General features: G+C 44.8%; 1 protein-coding gene across 2 annotated transcripts in view; it reads right to left on the reverse strand.

Moving 5' to 3' along the window:
• The window catches only part of Abca1 (ATP binding cassette subfamily A member 1), a 123,756-nt gene that overhangs the window by 48,351 nt on the left and 51,671 nt on the right, over positions 1-23,734 (reverse strand). For both annotated transcript variants that reach the window (XM_087548928.1, NM_178095.3), the window contains 7 exon segments: positions 23,602-23,723; positions 21,021-21,197; positions 10,098-10,190; positions 6,709-6,949; positions 4,496-4,635; positions 4,048-4,164; positions 90-287 (listed from right to left, as the gene is read on the reverse strand). In XM_087548928.1, coding sequence (XP_087405054.1) covers positions 90-287; positions 4,048-4,164; positions 4,496-4,635; positions 6,709-6,949; positions 10,098-10,190; positions 21,021-21,197; positions 23,602-23,723 — 1,088 coding nt within the window.

The following is a 23,734-nucleotide window of genomic DNA, read 5'->3' on the forward strand; positions in this document are numbered from 1 at the left end:
AAGCTCTCCTTCTGCCTATAACTATTGCAACAGCTCAAAGGAAAAAAGGCCCCAGACTTTGCTAAAAGGTGTGCACAGCAGACCCTCACCTCCATGAATCGAGATATCGTCTGGATTGCCTGGTTGGTCTCATTGAAAGCTTCTCTCCATGTATACACAGAGCCATTTGGGGACTGAACATCCTCTGGGTTCTTGGCCAGAAATGCCATGATGTCTTGGGCAGTCCAATCTAATCCATCCAACTTTCGTTCCCAAAACTGGTCATTGCCTCTGCTGTCCAACATCGTCTGCCATTCCAGGAAGGAAATGTGAACACTGATCATCAGGTTCGTGGTAACGAGCACATTTGACCAAGATTGGAGTCTGACATGATTGATGTTGACCAAGGCTAAGGGATGAGCTGAGACACAAAGTCAGACCGCTGACTTTGAAGTTCACAGGCTTCCCACTGCACCAGACAGCTCACGTTAACTGTTTCAACTCTAACAAGAGCAATAGTAGGGTGCTGAGGGATCTATAGGCATCAGAACTTACACAACTCCATCAGAGTGTGGCTTTGGTACTGCCCCTCTCACGAACAGGAAAATGGAACTTCCGGGACGTTAAGGTAGCTCAGGAGCAGGAAAGTGGGCGTTGATTCCAGCACACCCACTGCACGGCACCCGCCTCTCTTTGATGGTGCCAAATAAAGCCCCTGTCTCTAGACCGAGCCCACTTTTAATGCTTAGTTCAGGGAGGTAACACTGCTGGTTAATCCAAATATAAGATGGTCTTCCTAACTCCAGGACACGGGGATGATACGAAGAAAAGAAGACCTGTTTCCCATCACCCATCAATGTGAAAAGGGTAAGCCATTCTGTCCCTCAACCAACCAGTCCAGGGGGACTGGGGTAAAAGTCTTCACAAATGCACTGCTGAGAAAGCGAGCCCACTGCTGACTGGGCAGAATGGAAACACAGCCACCATGCTCACTTCCCAGTTTCCAGGGGGAGGGGGAGGCCCTTGCTCTACTGAGCAGGATCTCCAAAAGCCTGAAACCCACACCTCCTTCATCCGTCTTCTCTTCACCAACCTTGCAAGCTTTCCCCCTAGGTGGCTTCCTCTTTGCTGTTTTAATGGTAACATAATGATTTCACAGAGTGCGTCTACCACAATTTCATTAACTACTCCTGCACTGCATAGCATCTAGTCTATTTCCAATTACTTACAATAACAATTATTTCAGTAATAACGTTTTCTCTCCCATGATGTAGGACGCATCCCCGGGGATGTGTGTGAAGCAAAGGTACAACAAAGGACACATTCATTCTAAGTGGGTTTCGAAACTCCCATTTCAAAGCGCTTTCCATGAGGGGATAAAACAATGACCCCTGTCACCAATGAGGGACCAGTACAATTTTATTTTATTTTATTTTATTTTTGTCAATGGATGCAAAAACTGTACCTCGCAAGAGTCCATGGAGGTTACCAATTCCAAAACTACTTTATTTGGATCCTTGGAAGTAAAGAACAAGTAAGATCAGAGAAGAGGGATGGTGTCATTGGGCTGGGTCCTGCCCAGCGTGGCGTCTCAGCACTATGGAAAGAGAACAGCCAGACCAAGAGGCGGTGCCCAGTGAGACCATGGACTCTACAGCACCTCTAGAAAGCCGAAAAGGAATGGGAGACCTAACGTTTCACATAAAATGCTAGACAGCGAGAAAGCAAGGCCTGGAGATGAAGCACCAGGTCCAGTTCAAAACAATTTTTTTTAAAGCGGGTTAGGTCAGGGGGTTCTTACACATAATAGAAAAGTGTCTCCAGATCTGGAGGGGGTACAATAAGAGCTGATAAAACCAGAAGCAACAGGGAGATGAGAGCATACGGCAGCAAAGTGGGCATCATCTATGTGCCAGGTACCAAGATGCTGAGGACTGAGAAACCCAAGGTGGTGGGTTAAAGTAATACTCCTCGGGTCAGGGAAGAAAGGATGGGGTAAAGCTTCTCTGGTTTCCACCGACGAGGTGGCAATTCCTTACCATTGTCCCCAGGCCAATCATCCTTCTGTATTGCAGACCCCAAGAACCACCATTCTGTTGGTCTCTCGATAGCCCCTGCCAGTCCAGGTAAAAGTCAAGACTCTCCTGTACCTTTTTCTCCTTGCCTTTCTACCACAGTTGCAGCCACGCCCCCTCTTCTGTGCTCAGCCCTTGCTACTGAGCCATTCAGTCTCTGACGAGGTCAGTCTCTGCCTTGCACCCATCTTTCTTCTAGAATACTGCATCTACATCTCCACTTGCTTAAAACCATCTGCTGACCCCCTCTGAATGTAAAGATCTTTACAGCCCCCACCCCAGGCCTTTCCTTCCCGTCTTTGCTGCTTTACGTTGACTACACTGTCAGCATTCTCCCTAGTGAATCCCTAGTGAACGCTCCCTTATAAGGACTTGTCCCTTAAGAACCAAGAGTTGAGCAATTGTAGCCTCCAAAGCAAACCCTTGATTTAAAAGCAGCGAAGGCCAGGCATGGTGGTTGGTATCTGGAATTCCAGCTCTGGGGGAAGCTGAAACAGGGGAATGGCCATGAGTCTGAGGTCATCCTGGGCATATATATAGTCAGTTGCAGACAAGTCTAAGCTACACGGTGAGACCCTGCTTTTGTTGTCCTTGTTGTTGTTTGTTTGTTTGTTTTAAAAAAAAGAGTAGGGAAACATCTACATATGCCCAATTCAATTAAAATTCTCTTAAATCCCTTTACTGTCAGACAAAGAACAAGTTCAAGAAGTAGAAATATAGATGCCAAGGAAACAAGGCCTAGGGTACACGTTGCCATGCGTCCTGTGGTAGGATCCCACAAATCTCTCAGAACAGAAAGACTGGAGCTCAAGGGAGAACAATGTACCACCAGTGTCAACTTGTGCCATGACTCGCCCTGAATGCATAAGACTTTGCTCTTGATTTTCTCACCCAAGCCCCGTGTGTACAAAGGCTCCAAGTTAAGGATTCTCCACGGGTGTAACAGCACTGATGTAATCAAAAGAGGCTCCGTCCTTCATCTCCAGATGCTCTTTGATCATTAACTTGTCCCCCAAGGGGACCCAGAGCACCCCTAAACTCCAAAGAAGCACAGCCTCTAAAAACCCAGTAACCTTCAGGGAACAAAGGTTCAATTCCAGAAACCAGGCAAACATCCTCCCTTGCTTCTTAATGGCAGAAGAAATAAAAGCAAGTGGTCTTCCTCACCGTGGCAATAGGAAGTTGTCTAATGACCCTGGCTGAAGCTGACGCAGAGATGAGGCGGTTAAATGGTTCTCCCGCTGATGCAGAGGAGACACTGAATGTTCAGGCTGCTCTCCCTTTGAACCTCGTTGTGTCTGGAGTATGCACAAGTGGCCCCCACGTGTTAAGGGCAATTCCCTCCACTCCACGGCAGTGGCTGGGGTGCTGTATTCTTGCTGTGCCTGAAGAGCCAGTCTGCCTGACCTGTCTGCATGCCAGATCACGCTTCTGCTCCCTCCTCCTGAGACATGGCAGGATAAAGAAGATACGGGGTGCCTAGCCGAGTGACTGAAGCCCAAATGAAAATACTCGGGGGGCTGGAGAGATGGCTCAGCGGTTAAAAGCACTGACTGCTCTTCCAGAGGTCCTGAGTTCAAATCCCAGCAACCATGTGGTGGCTCACAACCATCTGTAATGGGATCCAATGCCCTCTTCTGGTGTGGCAGAAGACAGTGACAGTGTACTCATATATAATAAAATAAATCTTTTTTAAAAAAAAGAAAAGAAAAGAAAATACTCAGGTGTCCTGCAAGCACCAAACTCTACTTCCAATTTCTGATCTTCACTGGGTTTTGTGCAAAGCTCCTACTGAACCATGAGGGATATCGATGCAGGCATATCCAGGGCTATCACTACACCGAGGCCTTTACTTCTACAGAAGCAGCGGCTATGTGGCTTCAGCTAATCTCAACTGCTTTAACGTACAGAACTTTTATCTCAGGGATTTCTGGGAAGATGTCCAGAAACCTTTTCTAGATCAAGCACACAAAGCAAGTAGAGAGTCGCTCACCCGCACAAGGTCCATCTCTTGGCTGCTCTCCATGAAGGTCCAAATTTGGGGGCTGAGTTCTTCCCACATGCCCTCCAGGTCATGGAACAAAGCCAGCTCCTGAAAGGTCTTGTTCACCTAGAGTCAGGTAGGGAACCAGGATTCATACAAACACAAGAGAGGCAGAGGTGTCGAACATTTAGAGGTTGCCTAAAAAACACCACCTATTCCAGAAAACTCTGCCCAGTCCTTTTACTTCCTCAGGCAATCTGTCCTATAGCTATATTTCAAACACTCAGGGCTGGGGATGTGGCTCCCAAGATTACATGTGGATTTGGTTCAGTTTGGTTTTGACTATTTAAAGAGTCCCATTACGACCAAAAATATACCCAGCATACTCTATCTGAAGCTTCCTACTCCTAAGTCTGGGAGGACTCCGGGGACACAGTCCGAAGGCTGAACAGCTTACCTCAGCCATGACCTGCCTTGTAGCTGGTGTGTCAGGTGTATACAGAATCTTCCCAATGAGCAGTGGCTTGAGTGCCTTCCAAATAATTCGAGAAAGAGGACTAGACTCCAAGTTCTTCATCAAATCATTGCAATAAGGAGCTACAAAGAAGACAGAAGATGGACAGACATTCACTTCTATATCATAGCCAATTGCCAACAGGAACTTAGAAGTTTTAGGGGGCCATGCAGCCAGTCCAGTGTGCAAACCCCCCCTCCCCCGATCACCTAACAGTCATGAAGCGGCTAGCTTCCTCTTATCTGAGCCTCAGTTTGTTCCACTGTAAAGGAAAGTTTGAAAGCTCATAACATCTGCTCGACAGAGTCATGAGGAGATTAGATGAGGTATTTCCAGTGAGGTCTTTACTTGGAGCTTGAAATAAGCAGGTCCTCTCTCGGACCACATCTGAGCTGATCTAAAGGAAGGTCTTGACTACGCATGCGCCATCCCAACTCGAGCCCCCCACCCTCTGCCAGTCCTGCGAGCACAAACAGGATTCTTCCTGGGGAAGCCAGAGGACTGCATTTAGACTTTGGTTTCAAGAAAAAGCCAAGTATTTCCTTAGTAACTAAGAGATCCTATCGCGAATAATATTTATATTTAATAAAAGTTCCAAACTGAAATATCCAATGTTCAAACGGACAAAACGGGCTTCACACAGATACCATGCTACTTCTACAGGCTGCTTGCCAAATAAATGATAAAATGATAAGAAAGATAATACAATGAGTTGGGGGACATACTGGAAATGAACCCATGGCCTCACTCATGGCATGCAAGTTCTCTGCAGTTGTGTTACAGCTCCAAAGCTAGAATACTTTTCTGAAGGAAACTCGCCCTCAATTATATCTGTTGTGTAAACAAGAGACGCCCTTGGATGGCTGTGCAGACTGGGGAAGAAGAGAAGGTTTCATAAAACTGCCTACACCACCATCTTCTTCAGGTTTATAAAGCAACTAGGAGAGTCCTAGAGTGCTGTGCCCCAGAGAGCACAGGCTCTGTGTCACAGCCACACGTGCCGCTCTCTCACTTCTTACCTGTGACTGGAAATAGAGATTGGCTCAGCCGCGTGGCAAGCTTATGACTCAAGGCAAAGATGCCATTGTTAGGACAGTGCGCTGAACATATGCTACATAGGACCAGGCGTGGGACACACCTCCACACAAAACTGCCCAAGTGTGGCAACTGGACATAGCGTTACTGGTTTCTCGAACACCCAGAGTACAAAACAAGCGGGTGACAAAATGTCTGAGTGTGACAGGGCATACATGCCACCATTAATGAGATAGTTCACCTCAAAGAGCCAGGCGGCTGTGGGCTTGGATCCCGGCTCGAAGAAATTACCTAGGAATGAAGCTTTAACCTCTGGGCCTATGAAATTGGGAGGTTCCAGAACCTTCCTTGCAGGGTCACTGCGAGGATCAAATAGGTAATTTAAACAGAATGCATTATGCATAGGAAATTTTGCTTTAATGTCAGGTTTCCTTGCAGTTGTTGTAATTGCTATTATTGCCCTCTTTTAGGTGTTTATTATAAAGCTTACCTCACAGTAATATAATAATAATTATAATTATAATTATTATACTATTTTATAATTATTCTATTCTGTAATAATATACTATTATGTAATAATGATAATTAAAATAAAATAATTGAAATAATATAAAATTAAAATATCTCATTATTTTAACAAAGTTTTCTGGCTTTACTCTGGTAAAAACGGTATGTATTTAAAGTATACAATCTGATGTTCAATACATGTATCTGCTGTCATGATTAACCCAGTCAGGATAATTAATGTCTCCATCACTTCATGTAGATGCCCACTGCATCTGTGCAGTAACATTGAGATGAACTCCCTTACAAAGTTTAAAGATATAAAACAGTGTTACCACACCCTCACTCCACTATCCATTTCATCTCCAGAGTCATTCTCTTTGCACAAGTGAATTCTGTATTCTAACCAAGGCAGCCCATCTCTCTATCACCCTCAGCAACTTCTTTTCTTAGCTGCTTTGTGTAGCTTTTCCTTTTAGAGTCCACATATGAAAAGAACTGGGGAGACTGGCTATCAATCACTCACGGAATAAAGGAATGCTTGAGAGAACTGGGTAACATAGGCTGAATCCAGACCCAAGCTAGGGATCAGGGCTTTGGTCTGCACAGCCACTCACTTGTAGAATTGTCATAGAAGGTGTCCGTGTCTTCCTCGGTGCCATTCCCTCCAAAGAGGGCTTTGTAGTTGTTATCCTCGTACCAGTTGAGGGACTTGATCTTCAGGCCCCCGCCCTCTGGGTGACCACAGACGATTCGGGACACAGCCTGGTATATCTGGGTGGAGGAGCCGGAGTTGTTCACGTTGGTCAGAAACATCACCTCCTGCCGCATGTCGCTCCAGCTCTTTGTGCTGAAGAGCTGGTGTCAGGGTGGGAAGAGAAAGGAGAGGGCACGGGGAAGGGACAAGAGAGAAGCAAACATTTTGTTTTCATAACCTAAAAGTAATGCTGTAGAATATACTGTGTCTAACATCATTTTAAGGCCCTGTGGTGATTACCCAGGGCTTTCTTCCCTCCATCTGTGGTCCTGGGACTGACAATGTTTTATTATGGCATTATCTGTAACTGGTGGCTTCTCCTAGCACCCTCCTGAGGAGAGAATTCCTGCACATTCTCCTTCGCCATAGCTCACACTGTACCCTTTCTCTGTGACTTGACCTTGGCTCACAGGCGAGGGTAACCACTCATCTTCCAGGCCAAGAAGAGCCGTTGTACCTGAGGTCATCGCAGTGACCAAATGGAACAGAGCCATCTGTTGCAATGTCCCCACCCTCCCTTATTGTCGCTTCAGCCTTTTCCTCAGTTTAACAGCAAGAGTGTAGACATTTTGCAAACATGAAGTTACATTACATACCCTCTTTCTCACTCCTCTGGCCTCCACCGTGGACCTTAGGTGTATGTTCTCAAGCATGCTCTTTCCTGGACTTTACATCTACTGCCCTTCCTGTGCAGAGCGTCCTAACCTCTCTAGAAATGCAGCAGCTCTGTCTCTGCAGTCACCTCATGCCACTCTCCTTAAGATGGCATCTCATCCCTCTTTCTACTACCTCCCTTACCTGGTTCATTTTCTTTTTCACTGCCCAGATTCCCATGGTCACACTCTCAGCTGACCTGTTTATTTCTGATGTCCACCTTTCCATGAACTAAATGACGGCAGTGAGGTGACAATGCTCAATGCAGCATTGCGATAGCTAGCAAGGTCAAGCACCTGGCCCGTGCTATGTGTCTGTGATACCACCTCCATTCTGCTTCTCAGGCTTGTTCTGCATGCTTTCTCTCCCACCCACATATGATAATAATCTCAGCTCTCACTCATCCGTATGGCCCCACTGTCAGGTCCACTAATGCACGTACTCTCCAAGGCTCTCTGGCCTATTGTAGTCATGAAAGGAGTTTGTAATGAATTCTTCAAAGGAGAAAACCAGAACATAAGCTTCAGAGTTTAGAGGCCCCCAAGTTCAAGTTCCACTGTAATCAATTAACTCTGTAGAAGACTGTGGGAAAAGTATATGACTTTTCTGAGCCCCAGTGCCATCTGTGAAATGGGTACAATAAGAGGTGCCTCACTGTTCCATGAGGATGAGTGAAGCAAATGCAATTAAAGAGTCCCAGTCCATCTGTGAGACCTTGTCTTTTCCTGTCAACAGTTGAGCTTTGAACATAGTAACGTTCTTTCTTTCTGAACATGGACCAAGCAAATGCATTTCTTATTTATCACTCAGAGAGAGGGTCAAGTGAAAAGTGACCAAAGTAGCTTGAGGGTAAACTCTTGGGAGAAGTGGGTGCCCATGACTGGCAGGAGCAGGAGTAAGCAGGATCCAAGAGACAGTGAAGAATAATGTACACAGTTCATCAGCCAGAGGTTTTCCACACATTCAGCCACTGGGCACAGCAAGTGCTTCTAAATTATTTTGTTATAGCTCAGGATAAAAGCAGGTACAACACCAGAAGAGAAAGTTGCTGGAAGAAACCCTGAATTTACAGGTGTCACCCCTTCCGCCCACCCACCCGGCCACTACTATGTCCACTTTGCTTTCTCCGGGAATGAGGAGCAAAGAATGAGACAAGGAGGGGGACCTTCCAAAGCAGTGTCAATGCACAAAGCCCTAGGGAAACAGACAGGAACTCGTAGGGCACTTTCTCTTTCTTCTGTTTCCCCTTTGGCAGAAACCCAACTGGCCCAGTTTCTAAGCCTATCCAAAGGTCACTCACCTCCCTAACAGAGGAACCAATAACAAACTGACAAAGTCAGTTCCTAAAGGGAGGGCATGAGAGCCAAGCCCCTCTGTCCAACATGGCTGAGCAGAGTTACAATACATGAAACAAACAAACAAAGATGCACAGTGAGGTATGCATGGTCCCAGGTTTTTCTAAACTTTCCAAATGCATTGCTTGTTCAATGATGAATGTGAAAAACTTTTATTGTCAGAAAACAAGTTAACTTTTTTATATTTAGAAGGGGAAAAAGGACATTACAAGCATGGAAAAATGTGTTAAAGGATCAGTTAAAAATAAAGCTGGGGGGTTGGGGATTTAGCTCAGTGGTAGAGCGCTTGCCTAGCAAGCACAAGGCCCTGGGTTCGGTCCCCAGCTCCGAAAAAAAAAAAGGAAAAATAAAGCTGGGCCAGGTCTAGAAAGAAATGAACAGGGGGTTGGAGAGATGGCTCAGCGGTGAAGAGCACTGACTGCTCTTCCAAAGGTCCTGAGTTCAAATCCCAGCAACCATGTGGTGGCTCACAACCATCTGTAATGAGATCCGATGCCCTCTTCTGGTGTCTGAAGACAGTTACAGTGTACTTATGTAATAATAAATAAATCTTTAAAAAAAAAATAAGGCAGGGCCAAGTCTGAGAATGCTTTCCCCATGGATCACTGTATCCCAGCCTGCCTTGTGTTCCACCCATGACCAATAGAGCAGACAGTGGTGGGACTCATGGGAACTGTGATGTCAGGAAAATGTCCATTCTGTCATGTGTGACAACATGTAGACCTAAAGGCCAAGTTGGCTCTCGCTCACTAGGAACCACATTCCCAATGCTGAGCCTCCGAGGCCAGATTTTCCAAGGCAAAAAGCAGGGTGAGGAAAGCCAAGGCCCTCTGGTCAGTTAGCAAAGGTGCAATGGCTGAATGGATGGCCTTGTCGTTGAAGAAACAACATGAAGATGTTGCTGTCAAACCAAGTCAGTATACAGGGTAGGAGGTGGCGTGAGAGAAAGAGAGAGTTCTCCTCACAAATGTGCACGGGGCAGAAGGAGCTCACAGAGAAAGGTCTAGACTAAACACGGGGTTCTGAGCCACTAATTCTCTCTGCAAAATTGATGCACTTTAGCTTCTTCTTCTCCAATGGAGATCAAACCTGATAAATTCTTAAATTACTTGTGCTTCAAAGATTTAGTCCGACACAGCAGGTAATATTCAAAGTACAAGGACCCTGTTGGCAGAACTCAGAATTAAAGAAAATAGTAGTGGTTAGTCTGTCCACTGTGGCTTAAAAAAATACAACTTACCTCTTGGGCCAGCCCCCCTAAGCTGTCAAGCAACGTTGTGGTGGCTTCAGCCAGATGCTGGGTCGGGAGAAGAGACGTGGAGTTTAGTTTTGTCTAGAAAGAGGGGGGGAAAAAAAACCTTTGTCTCTGAGCTCAAATACAAGCTTGGAACCTCTACATAGAAAATAAACAAATAAATGAAAACCATTCCCAATAAATTTTGAAATTATAAAACAAGAAACCAACTTCTAGCCGAAGCAAAGAACACTGGACAATTACTCTAACTGCGTGCCTGCATGTTTATTTTCTTCAGATAAGGACTTCTCTTTCATGCATGGCTGTAGGAGTACAAATTTAAGGCTAGTGAATAGACAACATATACAAATATCTTACATGGTACAGGTGGACACAGGTGTGTGTGCGTATATGTGTGTATGTCCATGCATATGTGTGCATGTGTGTTCAATAAAATTCTGACCAGAAAGCCCCAACTCTATCAATAGTTCTACAAGACACATGTTTATAGGCATAGCCTGAGAAAAGAGTCTGCGATGGTTCTAAACAAACAAACAAACAAACAGATAAAATTCAACGATAACTAAAACAAGAGACGACTTCGCCTTTGCTCTGTTGAGTCAGCAGATTTTCACTATTTTAAAGACGGGAGACGTAACACCGAACACTGTTCTTGTGTCTAGCGTTAGTCGATACCTTGTATTTACTAATTAATGTATTTGGTTGTTACAATACATAACCTAGCTGCACAGTAAACATGAGAAAATAATTAACATTAGGCCCGAAGGAAAGATAAATTACAATAGAAAGCCTAAGGAGCGAGGGACAAAACCCCCACCGGCTCTGGAACCAGAATTGCTATAGACAGAATTTCAACAACAGTGCCATGATTAGGAAGAATAAGAAAGAAAATCTCCAGGGGGAAAGGCAGCTTTTCTCAGTGTTTCCACAGGTTCTGTTTTGTTCTATTCCATAGTGTATCGAACACCTCGAGAATCTTAGACCGTTTTGACAGCATATATCATGTCAAAGACTGCTGAGGTTATAATTGCTGTGAGGTTGTAACAGTGAGTGCTAAAAGTAGACAGGACTAACATAAGGAGCAGCCTCAGAGATGCTCTTCTACTTATGTTTTTGGTCGTGTTCTTTATGAACACCACGATCCCAGGGTCGGGCACCATCCTGGGTGCACACTTCTAAGAACATCTGCCTATGAAAGAACTGGAGCTGCTGGACACATGGGTTCTACTGGGAAAGCCTGTGAGTAACAGCCAAGTCTCAGAGCTCCCATACTCACAGACCTCCCATGGACCTATGGTCACCCCATAAATGTTCTACTCAGGGACGCCTGTGATTTAACTCAAGGCAAAGGCTCTTCCTTCCACAGGGAACTGAGGAGCAGAAAACAATGGGCTGCTCTGCTCTCATACTCTCTCTCTCTCCCAGTTCACTTCACAAGTGAAGACTGGCCTGAAACTGTGATTTCTCTAGGTCAGGGAAATGCTTACAAACAGAGAGGTCCCAATCAGAAGCAGCAGGAGGTAACCTGGTTTTGTGTTTAGCACGGTCCACCACTATGAATTTTGAATTCATTTATGATTCAAAATTGTAAAGCAAAAATAAATGAGGACAAAACAAAATTTCCGGAGCCACCTCATGTGCATTTCTAAAATCTGAAATGTAGGTGGATACATTTCTCTTTTGAAACCTACAGAACCCAAGGTAAGGTCCCCTGTGCCACCATAACCTCAGCTACTCTGCTGCAGAGTGGAAATACTCCGTGCATCACGAAGTTTCGTAAACACTGGGTTGCAGACGCCTACAAAGTCCTTTGAGCAGAGCCTGCCACACGGTAAGCTTCAGGAGCAAAAGAAGGCTTTCATCTCCTACTTCTTCCTCCATTCCTTCAAAGTAGCTTCCCAGTTCTCAGGGGGACAACCATCCTGCCTCTGCGCCTTGCCCTGTGCCAGTCAGGTCAACAAGACACCAAATGCCTGAGGGAGTGTACCCTTAACGGTCCAGTGACCAGTTCGTCCATGCAGCTTCTCCATCTGAAAACATTTCCATCTTCGTAAGGACTGACTGTCCCTCCATCTGGTTTTTTTCACTTGGACAGTTTACAGTGAGCTTATTCCTCCTTGTTTTTCCACAGTTCAAACACTGTTGGCATGAACCTTGCACCTTGCCTGCTTAACCCTTGAGTGTAACTAGCCTTACGTGCAAGCGCAAGGTGACTTCTACCACGAATACTGGAGCTTTGATAAGCAATGTCTTATGAGACGATTTGGCTGTCAATGGTTGAAAGTCTAAATCTGTTGGTTTAATTGATGCCCTGGGGTCTCCGCCCCTTATTGGCTAAACCATCCATATGTAATATGGTACAGCAGTCAATGTCACTGTGAGGATCTTTTTCATTGACAGTTTTTTTTTAAAAAAACAAAAACAAAGAAAACCTCAGGGTTGGTAAGATGAGAAAGGTGCCTCCTGACAAGTATATATGACCTGAATCTGACCACCAGGAACTCCATGGTGGAAGGAGAGAACTGATGCCCACAAAGTGACCTCTGACCTCCACACATGTGCCACAGCATGGGAGTGCCACACACAAGCAAATACGATGTAATTTAAAAATAACTTGTGAGTAGACGTTCAGTATACTTTAACAATAGCAGCAACCTGCAGTTGACACAAAGTGACGCACATAACTTGAATTCAGAATCAAGTCTCCAGTTTGGATTTTCAAGATAGTTTTTGCTCCAGGTCTCAGTGAACTCTTTATTTGGGGCGGGGGTGGACCTTCCAGGATACAGAGAAGCTGCGGGTAGCATCAGCAGAATGAAATGCTTCAAACCGACAGATAAGCCATGCAAGGCTACTCCTGGCTCAGTTAGTCGTGTTTTCTGTCTCACCTCATTGTTTACAAATAAATTCTCGGTAGATTAAAGAGCTGAAAGAAATACGAAAGCTTAAAACGAACTGGAGAGAATATTAGAAAATATAGTTATGAACCTGCGCTCAGGAAGACTTTTAAACGAAATTTTTAAAAAAATGGGTTCAACCAAAAACAAGAAAGTAGTTGTATAAAAACTGCATATCAAAAGGAAACCATAGATGATCTGGAACACTAAGTCAAAGACTAGAATAATGGATTTTTTCTCTTACATTAGTATAAAATGCAATGCCAGCGAGCACTCAGTAGCAATCAGTTACGAAAGCACCGACGTTGATTACGCTCCAGGAACACGGAACTTCCTGAGAAAGAACAGGACCCGCTCAGCACGCACGAAATCACAACGTGAACTCACGGAAGCCCATACCAAGCGCTGCTGTTGCTGGTATTTAAACATATACAGTGTAATGTTTAAAAACATGCAACTCCAGAATAGGGCTCGCCTTGGAAGACTAGACAGGGTTACACAGGTGGCCGCCGTGGTGTCTACGATGCTCTAATCTGTTGACTACACTCTGAGGTGAAGGTGGCTGAATGGCAGCTGTAGCCCACGGGTGCTCTTTCTGTCATTCTACCTTTTTTTATGTTCATTTGAAATGTTTTCCAATTTTCTCTTTAACCCGGTACAACTACATATAAAGGGGGAAGGGTGGCCGAGTGGGAGTGAAGGAGAGAGTGCACATCAGGTCTTAAAGGCAGCTTAGCTCACACCTTTCAATATTGCTGGGAGGGAGGTGTTCCTGGTGGCGTCATAGCCTCAGGAATAACTTAGGCCGTGAAACTGGAACACAGAATGCCACCCTTCCATACCTGCGACCCACTGTGGCCCCCTGCTCACACCTCCTCAGGGAAGGCAGAACTTGCCACAACACTGCTCCTCAAAGCTCCAGCAACAACACATTTAAGGTGCCCCAAAGGCACGGCTCAGAATTCCTGTTTTTCTCCTGACGGAAAACATCCTCTTGATTATGAATTCAAATTAAGTCTCTATTGCCCACAGGAAGAAAAGTAGTTTCCTGCACAGAGTAAAGAAAGGCGTAGAGAAAACAAATGCTTCATTAAAGGACTGTACTTTCTGTATTTAGCCCAGCAGGAATCCGTGTATTGTCCGATATATTTAGATCCTAAGTACTGTAATAGCATAGAATACAAATTCTTGCCTTATTACACAGACTTCCACCCATTTTCTGTAACATGTATATTATATCAGTACAATATTTCCTAAAAGCCCCCCAGATGACAAAGGCTACTGTCCTCATCCTCTCAGAGTCTAGCAGATGCCTTCATTTCTTCTATCCTCACTGGCTTAACTGATGCTGTGAGAGACTGAAACATGTTAAAGGTCGACAACCTAGCAGCATCCTCTTGGCTTTCACGCATGAGCTGGTATTTTACTCAGCATGTCTGCATTTCTTGCACGTTTGTTAGCCTATCTCAGTAGATGTTTCCTTAAAGGGAGGGAGACACATCTCAGAGGGAAGAAATGAGCCAGTGTTATCCTACCCCAAAAGCTATGCAAATCCCTGAAAGTGCTGTCTTCCATGCCCCTCCTCAAGTCACAAACCACTGGACCCTGCCTTGGCTGCCCTTGGTATGTGAATGGCATCCAACACTCTGACATGAAGCGCACCAGTCTGTCTCTGATATACTTTGTCCACTTTCCCCGCATCTCATCTCATCTCTGCTCCTCCAATCAATGTCCCCCATCAGCACATCCAACCCACCCTGTTCCCCTAAACATTGCTTTCACTTCCTGTTCTCCTCCAGACATGCACATACCACATTTTCTTTTAGTAACGTTCCCTATTTTGACCTGGCTAACATCCATTGCTTAGGCCTCTAGCATTTTGAGTGCTTCTTTGCAAATGAGTGTTACAAAATGATCCCTGGTACATGCCTGACTTCTCTTTAAAGCCGTGCACTGTGGCAATGGTCTACAATCCCAGCATTTAGGTCTGAAACATGAGGTTCACAAATCAAGGCTGATCTGGACTATCTATAAAGATGCTATTATAACGACAATGAAACCACCTTCCCCTAAATGACTTCCCAAAGCAGACGTAACTCTAGCTCCCCACTTATTTTGCCCTAAATTAAGGATTAATAAGCTTTGAACCGGAAGCTGGAGTGATCGTTCAGAGCATTGACTGCTCATCCACAGGGCTTGATGCTGGGTTTGGCTCCCAATACCTACATGACAACTCACAATCATGATGTGTAACTCCAGTCCCAGGGGATCCACACCTGGCCTCAAACCAGGCATGCACTTGTGCACATGAAGACATAAAGGCAAAAGGCCCATACACACGAAATAAATAAAATTTGGAAAAAAAAAACAGTTTTAACCTGAAAACAAGTCAGCTATGTACCGTGGACGAGGATGGTCATAACCAGTCAGTCTCTAATATTTCCATGGCATATACGGCCATCCCACTCTGAATGGGCCCAACCCAAGTCCAATATTTCCATGACAACAAAGCTTTCCTTTGAGGAATATTGTAGTACTTTTATTAAAACAGGGAATGATTGACCTCATGTCTAAAGAAGGTATTAACATATTAAAAATAACAAGTTAAATATTAAGTTTTATATTAAATGTGTTTCATGCATTAAAATGTTTCATGTTTATGCTGCTTCTTAAATACAGTTCGATGCACTTCTTAGCATAACTTAGAAAAAAAGCAAGCCTTTACCTTAAAAACTACAGCATTTCTCCAGAGCAAACATAGCATAATTAAGGCACACACGTCTGGGCAAACAGAGTTGAGCAGTCATATTAGCAAAGCCCTAAATTCACCAATTTATCCCTTAGTTTGTGCAGATGAGTCAACCCTCACAGCACGTCGCTGCACCGATACCAAACGATGAGGGCCACAGTGCTCAGAGACAAAGGCACATCATGCAAACAGCTGGACAGTAAACCAAAGGAAGCTTGTGAAATCTAATACTTTCCACAAATGTTTGAGTCTTGCAGGCCAAGGGAGAGGAAAGGCAACAATTCTTTCCTACAAAAACCTACATAAAAATTCTCCTCTACAAAAACCTACACAAATCCCATCAACATGTGACATGCTAAAGTGTTGAGCCCTTAAAAATCATGAACAGGGCCAAGGAGATGGCTCAGTTAAAGTGCTTGTGACAGAAGCATGAGAACTGGAGTTCAGATCCCAGAACCACACAAGTATCAGGTGGGCATGGCAACCTGCCTGTAACCCCAGCCTTGGAAGAGAGGAACAAGGGGCCCCCAAAGCAAGCTGTCTAATGAGACGAGTCATACCAACAGACCCTCACTGAACAAAGTGCAAAAGAATGATTCCCAGCATCTATTTCTGACCTCCATGCACATATATGTATGCCTACACATATACACACGTTCCCACCTACATACAAGCATACACATATGCACACATGCATGTGTGTGCACGTGCGTACACACACACACGCACACTGCAAATGGGAAAAATGTCACGGAGCAGAAGATAATATCTAGTCTCATCTGTCCTCTGAGTCTTTGTCCACAGAAGTTAAGAACAAGCCCAGATCTTCAAAATAAGGCAGCTCTACTCGCCCGTTGCTCATTTGCACCTTGGAGAGCAGACAGCGCAGCTGTGAGGTCACTAGCCTTGCCGAACCCACGGGCATCCTAATAGAAGAACCCCGAGTTCTGCTCTGGTGGGAACATGGAGCGTGAGTCACAAGACATTTGAAGAGAGTTCTTCGCTCCACAGAAACAGAATTGTCCCCTTTAGGCAGACAGTATTCTTAGAGGTCAAGGTGACCTAACCACAGTCATGTGAGCGATATCCAAGGTATTGTGGACACGAGATACATCTGTGGTCTTGCCCTCAAACGTCAAGAATCAGACACCATTCCCACACTACTGAGACGACAGTGAGCCAGAACCAGAACCGAAATCTATCCAGGGCAAGCCTCACTTCACCCGAGAACCTGGAAAGAAGTCCTTAAACATACCGCCTCTGCCTCTTTTCCCCTTCCATTTATTTATTCACTTTACATCCTGATTGCTGCCCCTCTTCTTCCCAGTCTCTCCCTCAAATAGCCCTCCTCCTATCTCCTTTGAGAGGGTGGAGGTCCCCCTGGGTATCCTCTGACCCTGGCATATCAAGTCTTTGCAGGGTGAGGCGCATCTTGTCCCACTGAGGCCAGACAAGGCAGGGGAACAGAATCCACAGATGGCCTTTACCGTTGGTCTTCAGAACCCACTAGATTGAAAACTCTGCAGGTGTGTCTCATCTGCCTTGCCCAAGAGTGAATTTCAGCGCCTAAACCAAGTACAATGTAGAGAGTAGACATCCGGTAAATAGTTGGATTTTGTAGGATGGATGTTTCAAAAAGAGACGTTCTGCTTCCCACTGCTTACTCTGTGCATGAGAACCCTGAGTAGGTACTGTTTATCATGCAACACAATCATTCTCAGAGCAGTGGTGAGAAAGAAAAAAAAAAAGCCGAGAACTAAAGAGGGATCAATAGAAGCCTAGGGCATTAGGGAGGATTTCAAAGAAATAACGAAATAAACTCTCCAACCCAAAGGTAGTTGTGGCAGGTGCAGTACTCCTAATGATGACCACGCACTAATTTCTGGAATCTATGACTACATCAACAGTGGGGTAAACACACTTTGAAGAGGTAATCATGGACCTCAAAAACAAGGAGACCATCTTGAATTACCTAGAAGGGCAGATCTAATGACCCCAGCCCTTAAAAACACAGAACTTTTTCTACCTGCTGACAGAGGCAAAAGTCAGAGATTTAAACCAGTCCAGGTGCTCAGAGTTGAGAGACACAACACTGCCTCTGAAAGCACAGACCCGTGCCCCTGACTAAAGCCAGGACAGGGACTTCAGGCCTACAAACGGAAGGAACTGAATTCTGCCAAAATCCCAAATGAGCTCAACGGCATGTATATCTATCTGTCTTCAGAGTCTCAAAAAGAAAAAAAGCCTTCGAACACCTTGACTTCAGCCTAGATGCCCGCCTCCCAAGGTATCCAGACTCCTAAGCTTCAGGACTGAGTGGCTGATAACTGCATTTCATGTTACACTCCTGTGCGCAATCCTGACACTTGGAGCAAACAGCTTGCTCTGGACCACCCTTCTGCTCCATTATCACGACCCTCTCCTACAGTGCAAAGGGAAGAGGAGCCTCAGGTGGGGAGGCAGACAGACATCCCCACATAGGCTCCTGCCTATCTCTGGGGAAGATGCAGGAAGGAGCCAAAGAATAGTTCAGAGAAAGCAAAAAGAAAGTTTACCTGAGGGGCTGGGGATTTAGCTCAGTGGTAGAGCACTTGCCTAGGAAGCGCAAGGCCCTGGGTTCGGTCCCCAGCTGCGAAAAAAAGAACCAAAAAAAAAAAAAAGAAAGAAAGAAAGAAAGTTGACCTGCTCCACCCGGCCCATGTGATCAGCCAAATCCACCCTGCTGGGCAGTGACATAACCCAAGTTGTTGCCCGGTGGCCTAAAGCTCCCTGTAAGGGTTAATATCTTAACAATACACTAGGAACACCCAGAATTATCAGCATGTCCATGACCTCTGTTACACTTATCCTAGAGTCAGGGTTCCATAATTCAGTCTGCCCTTGTATTTACTAGAAAAACCACCCTTTTGAGAATCTCAACCAAGTAGGGTTCCTAGAACAATCTGACACACGTCACTGTTCAGCAAGGGAGTTAGCCTGGAGGTTGGTTGGTGAGTTTGGTTAGGGGTTTATGGCCATTTCTGGACCAAAAACTATCATTATGCATTGACACATTGTCCAGGATTTCTTTGTTTATTCTGCTTCTGATTCTTAACACTGAGCTACAAAAGGAAACATCTGCCTCACCAGCAACTGTTTTCCAAACGCCATTTCCCTAATCACCTAGAGGAGACCCAGGGATAGGCACAATGTTTTTTGGCTGAAAATTGGGGAAATTTCCACACCCCAAAAATAAAGGGAAATATTTCATAACATGCCTCTTATGATGAGCTGCTTTGTGTATAGAAATGACATATTAACAGAACAGTCTTCTCCCATGATACTGAGTCATGCATCAGGCTGTTGTGCTAAAAGTTTTTGGCACAATTAACTGTCCATCGGTGTGGTGAAGAGCAGAGGTCACACACACACTGACTATCACAAATTAAAATCTCAGCCGAGTAGCAAGAGAAAAAGAGTGTCCTTATTGTAAACCAAGAATCAGTCCCATCATTCCAATTAAAGCAGTGCTTAATTCAGTGACACCACAGAATGTTTGAAAGACACTCCATCCCAGAGGCAGCTTCCAGAACATTTTCACACAGCACAATTCTGGTCACTCACTATTGTCTTCCTCCAGAGCCCCTATGTTTTGACTTTACGAGAGAGGGTTCCCAGCAGAAGCAAAGGGGCAGAAACAGAACTCTACTCTCTACACCCAGGAGACGTGCAGGGGGTACACCAAAGCCATCTTAATTAATACCTGTTCATGAACCTGTTAATATCCAAGGCTGTAACAGGATAGGTTGTCACATGGCTGACAGGTTTGAAGGTGTATTTCCATGGTGTTGGAAACCCTCCCCTTTGGAGGGAGATTTCAAGTGGAAATCTGAGCTGTTAATGGACAGATGATGAGGGCCATGGTGGTATTTTATTTTGATAGTTCAGATACTCTGTGGAAGGGGGGATTTATTGGGTTCTAAACACTGCAGGTGTTCAATGAGTAAACGGGAATGAAATCGAATAAATGCTCACCAGAATCAATTCCTGTCTCTTCTTAAATAACTCATAGTTCCTAAATTTGAAGGACAAGTGTTTACCTCTGTATCTTAAGTGAAGCAAAGCAGCCCCCCTCCAACATGATTTCACATCACCCCTTTCATGCCATCGTAATGACCTTGACTCCTTTGTGTCTCACAAAATGTCAACAGTCTGCACAAATCTGCAGCCACACATTTATCCAACTACGTAGTTCTGCCACTCGGAGCACCACGAACATTTCCAATAGAGAAATTACAGTGATAAAGGCAATAACCAGTGGACTCACAGGCCACCGAAGCAAAACCTGAACCAGAATCATTTGCTTTAGGGGTAAGCAAACATTAAGCTTAGCGCAAAGGCTGGCGTGTTTGCACTCCACAGAAGCACCTAGAAGAGACTCGTCATTTCGCTGCCACCTACTCTTCACGCAACAGGGGCAGAGTCAAGACACATGCAAGAACATCTCCATGGTCAGTTCAGAGAGTCCACTCTAAGATGTTTCCAAAACCCACATGATCTAGGCTTGGAAGGCTGATGGAAACCAACCATCTTAGGACCCTGTAGGATGCATAACTCCCTGTAGTGAAAGCCAGCTTCACAGAGTTCAACGTGATTATAGCACTTCGAAAAAGATCTCAGAAAACTCACAGATCTCTTAATTTCTATTTATTTAGAATTTCTATAATGAACCCTGATGATCAATACACCAAGGCTCACTTGCATTCCTCGGTTATGGTTTGTGAGTATGTCTTTCTAGTACATTTTTGTCATTGTGTGAGCTAATTATCTTTATGTGGTCTCGCCCAATCGCAATGTTTTACTATCTAACACAGTCTCCCTCTTCTGCTAGTTTTAAAAACACTAATAAGTAGCCATCTCCCCATTAATCATTTCAAGACTTTTTCTTAAATCTGGCATGGGGGAAATCTTTCTTCAAATGGACTCTTCCTCAGAAATATAATATTTTAAAAAGTACATGAAAGATGGGTCTTCTCTAGTTGAAACCGGCACCAGAAACCTTGGGCTTGGCCTCAGCACACCCAGAACATTCATCTCCAACTAACTCTTGGGAAATAGACTGAAAAGTGAAAGAACACCCAGAGTATGACTGGGCTAAATTATATCACCAAGTTCCAGTCAGCCCCGAGTTTCTACAAAAACAAGACATGTTGTCCAGGAAAAGATTTCACATTCTAAAAGCATGAGCACTTGAAGTCCCCTGCACAGCGCATGCCCACTCACCATGACTGGCTTCAGGATGTCCATGTTAGAACGCAGCTCGCGCTCTGCTGCATCTAGCTTCTCCCTAGGTAGACTACAAAGGGCAGAAACTTCCAGATCTCCAAGCCGAATGATTTCTTCTAATTTTGATCCATTACACAGACTGGCCAAATGTAACTGGTAGCCTTGCAAAAACACCTGGAAGGGTTTGAGGTGAACAGAGAGGAGAAAAAATTATCAGGTTGCAGAGCTAGGTCCCAGATGGCTTTGTGGGGAGTGTAAAGCTTGGAAGATCTGAAGAAAAACACCACTGCAGCCAGACACGAGGTCAGCCATGTTCCAAAACTGCATGCTGACTCAATACATCCCACCCTCTCGTCCCTTTAGCACAGGAAAATCCTTAAGGCAAGTTTTTTTTCTCAACGTGACTGGAAAGCATGACTCAGCTAATGGAAACCCAGAGTCTAAATTCCTGGGACCTCTAGAGGAAGGTTATCCCAATTCTGGAATGTATGACATTGGACACTGAATTTAGGCTGGTTCATGAAAAGAGTTATACTGTGAATCTGTAGTATAGACACTTGACAAATGCATAACGTTCTGTTTAAGGAACGGCAGAATTGGGAATGTTTTGTTTGACTTGACCCCCAAGAAGAATATGGAAAATCAGGCCTCTACCAACTCCCTCAGTAAAGCACTTCTAAGTCATCCTTACTTGCTCTTCATGGCAAACCCATGGGGAACCTCTCTTTGGCCATATGCTCCTACCTAGCTAGCCTTTCTAGGTTTAAATACCTGAGCCTCACCATCCAGCAGAGAGAAGTCTCTGTAATAATACGAGGCTACCTTTGTTTATGAGGTTGTAGCCCTAGAACAGTACTTTTGAATGGATGGATTATTACAATATTACCAACCCTCTATGAGTTTAACTGAACGCGGTCCGTTCTGGTCACAGAGCGGCCCTGTAGAGTAACGCAAGTGACGAACCCAACACTGAAGAGAATCTGTCCCGCCACGCAGTCCACTCAACTGTCACTGACTGCCAGATACTCGAGCATGCTCCTCGAGTACTCTTGCCTTAAGTCCTTTTGGTCGTGCTGTGACGAAGAACCCTCACAACACTGAAACTCTAATTACCATGAAAAGACCTTCCCAGGACGCCTCTTAGTTTAAACCGACGACAGCGTGCAACAGATATGAAATTGGCAGGGGGCAATGGAAATTATGCTAAACACGATGATTTCAAAAGTCTGCTGCCTCTGGCCCACCTCCCAACCACACGATTGGTAAACACAAGGCATATTTTCCCAGTTTCATAAGAGCAAGCAGTAAGCACATTTTTTTTCCTAACTTTAAACATTCCACAGCCATGTGAATCAAAGATCTCTTCAAGCATAAACCCGCCCACTACTTCTGCTTACTGTAAAGTCAAGTCAGAATAGAGCCAAAAGGCAGTGTAGGGTGTGTGTGTGTGTGTGTGTGTGTGTGTGTGTGTGTGTGTGTGTGAATGTGTGTGTGTTCTCCTTTCTGACAGAGAGTAAAGTTAAGAAAAGCTTTGGGGTAAAAAAAATGTATATCATGCACTCTGTCCAGGAGTGGTATAGGAATAAGTGGTGTCAGAGAAGTTCTCTAGGACCCTAAGGTGCAAAGCCTATGTAAACACTAATATTACACTTAAAAGTCAAACAAAAGCCCCTTTATGCAGCCCCCTGTCTTTGAAAAGCAGTTCAGTATTTTTGTTTAATCTTTTGTGACAGATTCCAGTTTAAGACTGCAACCTTTGGCTCTTACTTCAGAACTACATTTCAAAAGAATTCCTAATTCACCTTAATAAAAAAAAATCACCCCTTTGGGAGGAATTCAATCACCATGCCAATGGACAGACACAAAGATCAACTTCCTCACAACATCCTGGCCCTGATGCTGGGTAACACATCCTGCTCGCTGTAGGGTTTGTCTATGGCAACCAGAGCCGAGGGTCAAACGAGGTGACACTATACTTCTGAGCCCTGGCCATTTCCTTCACAACGTTTTATTTTTTTTTTTTTTTTTGTTCTTTTTTTTTTTTTTTTTTATTAACTTGAGTATTTCTTATATACATTTCGAGTGTTATTCCCTTTCCCGGTTTCCGGGCAAACATCCCCCTCCCCCCTCCCCTTCCTTATGGGTGTTCCCCTCCCAACCCTGCCCCCATTGCCGCCCTCCCCCCATAGACTAGTTCACTGTGGGTTCAGTCTTAGCAGGACCCAGGGCTTCCCCTTCCACTGGTGCTCTTACTAGGATATTCATTGCTACCTATGGGGTCAGAGTCCAGGGTCAGTCCATGTATAGTCTTTAGGTAGTGGCTTAGTCCCTGGAAGCTCTGGTTGCTTGGCATTGTTGTACTTTTGGGGTCTCGAGCCCCTTCAAGCTCTTCCAGTTCTTTCTCTGATTCCTTCAATAGGGGACCTATTCTCAGTTCAGTGGTTTGCTGCTGGCATTCGCCTCTATATTTGCTGTATTCTGGCTGCTTCACAACGTTTTAAAAGGCAGGACTTTGTCCTTTCCAGGATTTCCAACAGGGTAATAGGCCCCACTGGTTTAGATGACGGTAGCAGCTTACCTTCTGGAGACTGACATCAGCCTGTAGCAGATTGTCCACAGCGGACCTTGGAAGGGACAAACTGTGCTGTAGGAATCCAGAGAAGGTTTCATTGTCCACCAGGAAATCCTGAAGCTTTAAATCTATCGGAAAA

Source organism: Rattus norvegicus, chromosome 5 (assembly GCF_021556685.1).
Source record: "Rattus norvegicus strain SHRSP/BbbUtx chromosome 5, alternate assembly SHRSP_T2T, whole genome shotgun sequence".
In the NCBI taxonomy this organism is placed as follows: domain Eukaryota; kingdom Metazoa; phylum Chordata; class Mammalia; order Rodentia; family Muridae; genus Rattus; species Rattus norvegicus.